This window comes from Euphorbia lathyris, chromosome 9 (assembly GCF_963576675.1).
Source record: "Euphorbia lathyris chromosome 9, ddEupLath1.1, whole genome shotgun sequence".
NCBI classification, from domain to species: Eukaryota; Viridiplantae; Streptophyta; class Magnoliopsida; order Malpighiales; family Euphorbiaceae; genus Euphorbia; species Euphorbia lathyris.
In genome coordinates this window covers 11,694,872-11,705,224 of record NC_088918.1, presented here as the reverse complement: position 1 = coordinate 11,705,224, position 10,353 = coordinate 11,694,872, and the positions used below count along the sequence as shown (strand labels likewise).

Sequence of the window (10,353 nt, the reverse complement as noted above, 5' to 3'; positions counted from 1 at the left end):
ACGGTTTAGTGTGACAAAAAATTGGTTGTACACCAAAGTGTGATTTGGGGTAAAGGTTCTACACCACGTATGTAATTTACCCTTGTTTTACTTCATTCTTTGTCTTCTTATATGAGTAGTTATGATTTTGTCATCATATATGAGTGTTACCATGTTTTACTTTGTGGAAAAAGATACGAGATTTCTCTACCATGATAGATTTAACTCAATGAAAGTTTATTAAGTCATCCCTAAAGAAAAAAATTCTAAAATCGATTTTGGATGGAGTTATTATACTAAAAACAGTTTCAAGCACCGTCTACCATTATCCTATCACGATATATAATATTGAAGATACAACTTCAAGCTGGTGTGATAAAGTTAAAAAACTAGAATTCAAATTTTAGTGGTAAAATACATATTTGATCTCCTAACCAATTCATTTTATTGATTAGTCCCTTAATATTTTATATAAATATATTAAATCACTTATCAGTTATTTTTAAACACATTAAGGCTCTGTTTTTTATCGTTGAAAAAAACTGAACTGAACTGAATGCTACTGAACTTAACAATAATGATGATATTAGACTTTAAAATAATTTTAATGATAATATTACACCTTTATAAGTTTATAATAATAATGATTGTAATGTTTCAAAAAAAAAATAATGATTCTAATAATAATAATAATCCTAATAAATAAATATATTCTTAAAGATACAATTAAATTGAATATCAAATAAAAGCCCGACTTGATAAAAGCCTATGAAATTAAATAAAAACGAGTCTAATTTTAACCAAAGATAAATTACATACAAACACAAATTTACATACAATTTAAAGTCTACGAAATTAAATACAAATAAAAATTTCTATTCAAATACAAATACAAATTTCCATTCAATCACGTCTAGCGGATAATGAAGTGGGAGTGGGGAATGAAGTAGGAGCGAAGAATGAAGAAGATGATGATGATAAAGTTAACGAAGATGATTAAAAACAATTAAAATGTAGTTGAGACATTTAATAAATTATGGGTTAAGATGCAAAAATACCCCTAACGTCTAAAATGGTACAATTTTACCTCTAACGATGGAAATCAATAGTAATTTTACCAATAACATTGATAAATTTGGTCAATTTGAGAAATAATTCATCAAAATATATTTTCGATCATGAATCTTATCATCTACACTGCACACGTATTTCATTTTATCAATAACAAAACATAAACATATCCGTTGGATGTGAATAATAATAATGAAAAAAGAATAATAATGATAATAATAATAATAAATTATACATATATTATAAATAATAATAATAAATTATATAAAAATAATAATTATGATAAATAATGATAAATTACTAAATGATGAACTGAATTGAACAGAACTGATTGTTGCTGAACTAAATTGAATTGATTGTTACTAAAATTAAATAATAAAGAATATGGCCTAAGTCATTAATCGTTTAAATAGATATATTAAGCCGTTGATCAACTTTTTTTTAACACATTAAGTTTATATTTAATGCGTCAATTATGTTAATAAATCAAATTTCATTTTAGCATGCATAAAACTGTCAAAATATCATTGTTCTTTAAAGTAAAATATTAAGAAATTATGTAATGTGATAATATATGTATCAATAGACATGTTAAATTATCAAAGAGAGGTTTACTATGTTGAAAAAAAATTAATGATCAATAACTTTAATGTGGGGTATATCCATAGTCACCGAATTTTATCCATTTTAATAGTGTGACTATTGAATTTCAGTTTTTAATGGTATGGTCACTGAACTTTACACTTTTAATATCGGTGGCCGCTCAACTTTAACCAATTCTTTAAAATGGTTAATGAGCTCAAAAAGAAAATATTCAAGAATTAAAGTTGTTTAGAACGATATTTACTATGAAACCATATTTTTATTTTTTCCAAAATAATCTTTTGGAGTTTTATCTCTTTAAAAATTCACACACTCTCTCCTAGTCAAACAACATCTAAATGACCTCAAAAAGAAAATTTTCAAGAAAGAATATCATCACCTCTTCAATTTTTTTATTTTGAAGCTGCTAACGGTCGTTTTGAAGCGTTGAGTGGCAACCCATGTTAAAAAAGTGTAAAATTCAGTGACTATATTATTAAGAATTGAAATTCAGTGACCATAATGTTAAATTGGATAAAAGTTAGTGGCATGAATGTAATTTACCCGTTTAATGTGTTAAAAATAAATGATCAAAAAACTTAATACATAATAAATGGTTTAATTAGTAAAATTAAATTGATCAAGGTTTAAACATCAATTTTCCAATTTTAATTATGGAGAAGCACAAGAGTCCTTCTTTTTACCGTTGTCCTCGTATTAATTGTGTTTTAAATTTATTTCCCCAAAATTAATAAATTTGGAATACAAAACGACAGAAATGTACGATTATATCCCCGTGGAAGACGTCTCCAAGGTACTAACTCAAGGGTCAAAAACGTAAATTTCACCCCGTGACCACACACTCTCTCATCTCTCTTTAAACTATCCAAACACCTTCCCTTTTTCCGCAGATTAAATCGTAAATGGAAAGAGGGGTATAGACTAGAAAGCAATAAACTCCAATCGGACGGCAAGTAGATCCCCTTCTCTATATCTCCGCTTCCAGTTGTCCGATTGCCGGTTAGATTCCACGTTTTTTGTTTTCAATTTTCGGAATTTTCCTTTTTTTTCAACTCAATTTCCGCTTTATCGGAGACATAAATTATGGGCGGAGAAGGTGGAGCAGAGCCGCAGTATGTGACGGCGAAGATTTCGGTATGGTGGGATATAGAGAACTGTCAGGTACCTCGAGACTGCGATCCACACGCCATAGCACAAAACATAAGTTCTGCTTTGGTCAAGATGAATTATTGCGGTCCTGTTTCAATTTCTGCTTATGGTGATACTAATCGGATTCACTCAACTGTTCAGCAAGCTCTTTCTAGTACCGGAATCGCACTCAATCATGTTCCTGCCGGTACTGTAGTCTACTTGTTTTTCCTTGTTTTCTGATCTGTTTGTTTGATTTTACAGTAGAAAGGTTAGATCTCGTGTTGCTAGTAATGGAAAGTGGGTCGATTCGTGAAATTGTTTACTAAATTTGGATGCAGTAATCTAGTTATGGATATTTGTGTCTAATTAGCTAAATTTTATGGCATTTTTTGCGGCAATAATGTTAAGCATGACTGTAATTCGTTTACTATGTCTGTTGCATAGGATTCGCTCAATTTTGTTAGATGTAGTAGAGTACTACTGAGCTTCTAGTAATATGAGCTGGATCTATTTATTATTTATGAGATTGTTTACTAAATTTGGATGGAGTAATCTAATTATCATTTATGGTTGTTTGTGTAAAAAAGAGAGCTCTATGTCTAGAGTATGAATTGGTTCTTGAAGGTAGCTATAATTAATGGCATTTTTGGCGTCAAAAGTTAAGCATCACAGTTTTCTCTTGATTTTTCAAATTCTGTCAGCTACAGTATTAGACGTGTTGTACGGAAATGAACTCTCAGTAGCTTTTCTCCTTTTGGTTCCGTTTCCTTCAAGGCTATGTTTTAGAAATGATGATTCTCGGGTATTTGTTTCCTCCCTTCCTTTATATGTTTCGGTGTTGTGTTCTTAGAGAAGTTTGTATGTGAACAGGTGTTAAGGATGCTAGTGACAAGAAGATTCTTGTGGATATGCTATTCTGGGCAGTGGACAATCCAGCGCCTGGTAACTATTTGTTGATCTCTGGTGATCGGGATTTTTCTAATGCCCTCCATCAGCTGAGGATGAGGAGATATAATATTCTCCTAGCACAGCCTCAGAGAGCATCTGCACCTCTCATTGCAGCTGCTAGGAGTGTATGGCTTTGGACAAGTCTTCTTGCTGGAGGACCTCCACTATCGGATGGTGAATCACAACAACTTGGTAATAATAACAGTAATTATTATACATCTACTTCAGACACATTACAGATTCCCATTTCTGATGGCATTCTCATAAAGCATCCATCGGATTCCTATTTGGATAACCCCCATACGGGAAATCAGAGACCTCCTTACATGAATAAACAGAAAGGAAGAACTATTCGGAAAAATCCGAACCAAACAAATGGATCGAAAACTTTAAATGCAGCGCCTGTTTGGAATCAAGACGGTCCGCATAATTCAATCTCTTACCAACCTGGTCCGTATGTCCCGAAAAGTGGACCTCCTCCAGATTTTGTTCCTGGAAATTCTAACTTCAATTGGAGTGATGTCACTCATGTTCCTTATATGCCTCCAATGAGGCCAATTTCTTCAGCTTTGCAAGCTACTTCTATACCAGGTAGTTTATATCCGCCTGCTTTTCAAACCCATCCTTCTCAGAATCAGCTAATGCCTGCTCGGCCTAATGGTCCTACCTCTACCAGACCAACTCTTACAAATCTTCCTGATATCAGTAACTTGCACATGTCTGGATACCCTACCAGCTTTAACAACTTCCCAACAGCTCAAAGACGAAACGGAGAGCTAAAACATGATCCAAAGAAAAAAGCTTCAAAGTCTCTAAATTTGAATAGCTCACAAAATGGACATATGACACAGAATGTGCAACCGGGTTCCCACGAGACATCGAACAATAGATACCCTAGCTGTCCAGAGAATTTACCATCATCTTCCTCAGCAGCAACTACTGCTTCTGTAAATGTTATATGGGGAACCCCAGGATGCCCGAAACCTCCAGAATATGTCCAAGGCCTTATAGGAGTTATATTACTTGCCTTGAACACTCTTAAAAGCGAAAAGATAATGCCAATTGAAGCAAATATAGCTGATTGTGTTCGATATGGAGATCCTAAACATCAAAACACTGACATTAAAAAGGCCCTTGAGAGTGCTATCGAGCAGCAGATGGTCGTGAAGCAGAACTTAGGAGCTGTGCAGTTATATGTTGGTAAGAATGATCAACTATGGAAATGTGTGAATCCTATTGGTGGTAATCCTAAAGAATATTCAAAAGCAACATGGGACGAAGTTCAAAAATTTCTGACATCTTCTACTGGAAGGTCTGCTATAATGTCTTCTCGTTGCAGGTAAAGGCAATCATTTTACTTAAGGTTGAACTGGGTTCCCAAGTTTCTCCTCTAACTGAAAATTCTGTCCTGTGTTTCTTCTGATCTATTTTACAGGTATGAAGCTGCTACTATTTTGAAGAAAATGTGCTTGAAAGAACTTGCTTTGGGTAATGTACTTCAGATGTTAAACATGGCGATTGCAATTAAGAAATGGATGATACATCATCAATCCGGATGGCAACCACTCATCATTACTCTTGCAGAGGCAAAAGATGATTTAGGTTCTGAGATTGGTCAATAGTTGAACTGATGAGAGGGTAAGGAAAAGGGCTCTGTAGATAGTTACAAGGCACTAAACAAGGTGAGCGGTTGGCTAAGAGTGATGACAGAAGAAAGGCTATTTAAAGAAGTAGATCTGATAGTGATAGTTGAGTTAGTTTTTCGTGGTATAGTAGGTGAAACATAGATAGTTCTTATACCGGTAATTATCTTAAGTTTATCTCGAGAAGCATATTGTAAAGAAGCCTATGGAGAATAATAGGCGATATTATGGCATGGAATGGCAAATTCATGCTTATCCAATGCTCCTTCTCATGGATCCGGGATATGGAGGTTGCCATGTGAAAGTTGTGCCATAATTGTGTGATGTACAGATGGGTAATATCAAGTTGGGTTTCGTAACTGCAATATTCTGATGTATAAGGGTTCCCTTTTTCGATGCAGCTACTGGTTGGTTGGGTCCATGAAGTGAGGAAGCTAGCATAGGCAGTGAGAACCCGATGTACAAATTTCAGGAGGTTGCATCGTTGCTGGTTGCTGTTCGCAAATGTACTTGCCCGTCCAAATGTGGGTACTGTACTGTTAGCTCCTTACATATTTTCGTACAGCATGATGTTTTTCTGGGATTTGCTTTATCAGATTGGGGGTGAAGGGTTCCCTTTTTCGATGCAGCTACCGGTTGGTTGGGTCCATGAAGTGAGGAAGCTAGCATAGGCAGTAAAACCCGACATACAAATTTCAGGAGGTTGCATCGTTGCTGTTTGCAAATGTACTTGCTCGTCCGAATGTGGGTACTGCACTGTTATCTCCTTACATATTTTCTTACAGCATGATGTTTTGCTGGGATTTGCTTTATCAGATCGTAGGGTGTCGCATTCACACCATCCCAAAGGTTATGGATAATTAGCTAAATTGACCATCAACTAACCTTTTTAAGAAGGATTAAATTCTTTATGAGGAAAAAGTTGGATACCCGGAATCTGTTATACCTTCACGATGCAGCCGGAACCTTGACAGACACTATGTAATGGAAACAGAAATGAGAATGTATGATTGAAAAGCATCAAGTTTTACTGGCAGACATGTCCCATATGTAACTATGTAAAGTTGCAAACTTTTAGCCCGAACCCTACTGGCTCGGGGATGACGATGCGTACCCAGAAGGAACAAAATGAGACAAGATGCTACAATAATCCTGTTCGAAGTATTGACTATTTCGGATTGAGAAGGTGACGTGTGAATAACTTGGTCAGAAAAAGATCTTTTGTCATATAAATTTTCTTGGGCTCTTTTTGATTTTAAGTATGCACAAATTCCTATTGCATTATATTAGGAGCTGAACGTTTGTTTATCGTTGTTGTTAGCTGTATCCGTTATTTCCACAATCGAGTTTGGATTCTGTCATGTATGTTTACTAGAATAAAAGCCATATATAAGCTCCTTATCTTCTTCCTAAGTTTAATTCTTTTCTTTGGCTGCAATATTTGTAATTCGTCACGTTTGCAGATGCTGATGATAAATTTGTTCACTGATCGATGATGAGCTAAGAAGTTGATGTTTCAGAATCCTTATCAGCTGCATCAGGAATGAGGTTCTTTTATGGATTCCGTTTGATATATGTTGGTACTGTTGAAATGGGATATGATATGATATGACAGCACCCCTAAATTAAATGAATTAGGGTTAATTAGGGTTTAGGTTTAATGAATTGGGGTTGCAACAACATGTTTGACCTCCAAATTGTAGAGGTGACTAGTGTTCGAATAGAGAATTAGTGTTCGAATAAAGGAGATTTTAAAAGTGCGAATAGAGAATTAGTGTTCAAATTGACCTCCAAATTGTAGAGGTAATTACATCATTGGATCAGACAAAAACTATCTATTCTTATACTAAGAGAGTGTGGGTTTACTTTATTTTCTTCTACCGTGTGTCTTTTCATACCAAAAAGAAGATTTTAAGTGTTGGGATAGAGAATTATTGTTTGTGTTAGACCTCCAAATTGTAGAGGTAATTACATCATTGACCAGACAAAAACTATCTATTGTTATACTAAGAGGGTGTGGGTTTACTTTATTTTCTTCTACTGTTTGTCTTTTCATACCAAAAAAGAGATTTTAAGTGTTCGGATAGGGAATTATTGTTTGTGTTTGACCTCCAAATTGTAGAGGTAATTACATCATTGGACCAAACATAAACTATTTATTGTTATATTAAGAGGGTGTAAGTTTACTTCATTTTCTTCTACCGTTTGTCTTTTCCTACCAAAAAGGAGATTTTAAGTGTTCGGATAGAGAATTATTGTTTGTATTTGATCTCCAAATTGTAGAGGTAATTACATCATTGACTAGACAAAAACTATCTATTGTTATACTAAGAGGGTGTGAGGTTACTTCATTTTTTCTACCGTTTATCTTTTCATATCAAAAAAGAGATTTTAAGTGTTTGGATATAGAATTATCGTTTATCTTTTATATATAAAAAATACTTTTTTCTAAAAGTAGGGGATTCCTCATTTTTCAACATGAAACAACAAACGTGACACTCGGTTAGAAAATTAATATCAAGAGATCATCGGAGTATAGCACAAGGTCACCTTTTCTTGCTGCCATTGGGTTGACCTGTAAACAAGGTAAACTCAAGAATATGCTTAAAACATGTCTGCCGAAAGACTATCTAAAGCAAGAATTGTTGGAGCGAAGAAAGTCGAACGAAAAGAGAGGAGCAAAGAAGCTCGATAGTAAAGGAGAAGGACAAAAAGGAAATCTTTCTTTTGTAAGCCAGTAAGGGGGTTTTACCCATCAAGGGATCCCAAATGTATACTATGGCTCTTCTCGTTCTCATTTGAGTGCTTTACAGACCTTCTCGTGAGACTATCCTTCGAGTGTCTTCTGTTCGATTCAGGCTGATTGGATAACTTGGTTCACTAAAGCTAAAAGAAGGAAGCTTTTTTCTCCTCCTAAAGGAAGTAATAATCCATGTTCAAGAAAGGAAACATATTTGTAAAACTCATGCCATCAATGCTGCCCTTAATTAAACAATAGTTCTTGTATAAGTGTTATCCTAATTTAAAATAGTGGAATTGATACTATTAATTGATAAATGTTGCTTTTAACTTTACAAGGATCTGCAATTAGCGCACAAATATTTTTTTAAGGCAAATTCCACACAATTCATGATCTTTCAATTTGATATGTTAAAATTTTGATAATTATATTTACACTATATAAAAAAAAAGTTGATTTTACATAAAACTAGATTAAGATATCGTTATTCATTTTTGTGTATTTGGAATTTTCGTTTTTAACAGTTCAATTTTTTTTTTTTTATTGTGTATCTATAGTGAAATTGTATAAACCTTATTTGGATCTAAAAAAAAGGGCGGCCCGGTGCATTACGCGTCCCCGCTAAGCGAGGGTCCGGGGAGGGGTTCCACCACAAGGGTGTACTGGGGGCAAGCCTTCCCTTGCCATTTTTTTTGGCAAGAGGCCGCTTATTTGGATCTATAAAAGAAAAAAAAATTAGTAATAGATAATATGGAGAATGCTTTTTTTTTTTTTTTTTAACTTAATTAGATGTGCTAACAAATTTGCTAAACATATACCTAATGTGTGCAATTATAATTGACTAAAAGTGCAATATGCACATGATAGGAGCATCAATATGAAGGAAGCGGAAGAACTCTTGATACAGGGCTCACACAACATGAGATTAATAACACGTGAGGATGAAGATCAACCAGGAAATAGGGCAAGGAAGATTACACATCGTGCGAGATTTTTGTTGAGTTTATGCTTCTCCAAAATTAATTCACACATCGTGTGAACCATTGAAGTGTCATGCTATACAAGGGTCACTCTCATAACTTGTTGTGTGAACTGCTCGAGTTTCAGCCCACACGATATGTCCCTAAAGCCACACGTCGTGTGTGATTACTTCACCAGCAAGTTCTGCGAATTCTGATGTCCCTGCACATGAGCTAATTACTGTTTTACTGTCTTGCCATTCAATTTATTTTCTATTTTTCCATTAGTAATTGTATCTATTTTACCCCTAATGTTTTAAAGAGGTTAGTAATGCCTTTAGGAGGGTATTAAGTCTTTTGTACCATAGGGTTATTAGGAAGGTATAAAAGTGTAATATAAATCAAATCAAGCTTTCTCTATTGGAGACTTAAGATGTTCATACCTTGGGATTATTTCCTTATAGTTTTAGTTAGAGAAGAGTATTATCTTTGTTAGTTTAAGATCAAAACTATCAACACCATCACAATCCGTATCGGTTGGTATCGGAGCCGATCATTTTCCTAATATGAGACTTCTTTTAGGAATACCACAAGACACAATGGAAGCATTTGAGAAGAAGATATAAATGACTTGAGAATAGAGGTGAGAAACTCCGGGTGCAAAATGAAGAACAAAGACATGAGGAAGATCAAATGAAAGCTTCGTTCGAAAGGTTGGGGTAGATCTCAAATACACCATCCAACAGGCTTTAGGAGGTCATCCTAGAATAAATGAAGAAACACTTAATCCACACCCGCAACAACCATAATCACCTCTACCTAGGAGGAATCCACTTTCGCCAAACTTATATCAAGGGGGTCCAATATCTCGTGAGGTAAGAAGGCCGAACTAGATTAAACATATCGGATTTAACATAACACTAGATTAAAATATCGTTATTCATTTTTGTGTATTTGGATTTTTCATTTTTAACGGTTCAAAAGTTTTTGTTGGGTATCTATAACGAAATTGTACAAACCTTCTTTGGATCTATAAAAAGAAAAAAGAAAAATTAGAAATAGATGATATGGATAAGTTTAGAGAGTGGGTTATACGAAATAAGCAAGTTTAGGGAACTGGTGAGATACTAACAAAATTCAGAGAGCCAATATATTTTTATGTACAAGTTCAAGAAGCTCATTATGTATTAGACCTTTTAAAAACTTTATTTCAAAATCCATCCATTTCATAATATTTGTTTTTCTAGGGAATTTTTTTTATACTATAATATATGACGTT

At 34.2% G+C, this 10,353-nt stretch overlaps 1 protein-coding gene across 1 annotated transcript; it reads left to right on the top strand.

Annotated features, from left to right (window-relative positions):
• Nucleotides 1-2,540: 2,540 nt before the first annotated feature.
• On the top strand, nt 2,541-6,788 carry LOC136205465 (uncharacterized). Its single transcript, XM_065996072.1, has 3 exons — nt 2,541-2,989; nt 3,655-5,071; nt 5,168-6,788. The coding sequence occupies exons 1-3, from the start codon at nt 2,737-2,739 to the stop codon at nt 5,352-5,354; spliced, it is 1,857 nt and encodes a 618-aa protein (XP_065852144.1). The 5' UTR covers nt 2,541-2,736; the 3' UTR covers nt 5,355-6,788.
• The last annotated feature ends 3,565 nt before the right edge of the window (nt 6,789-10,353 follow it).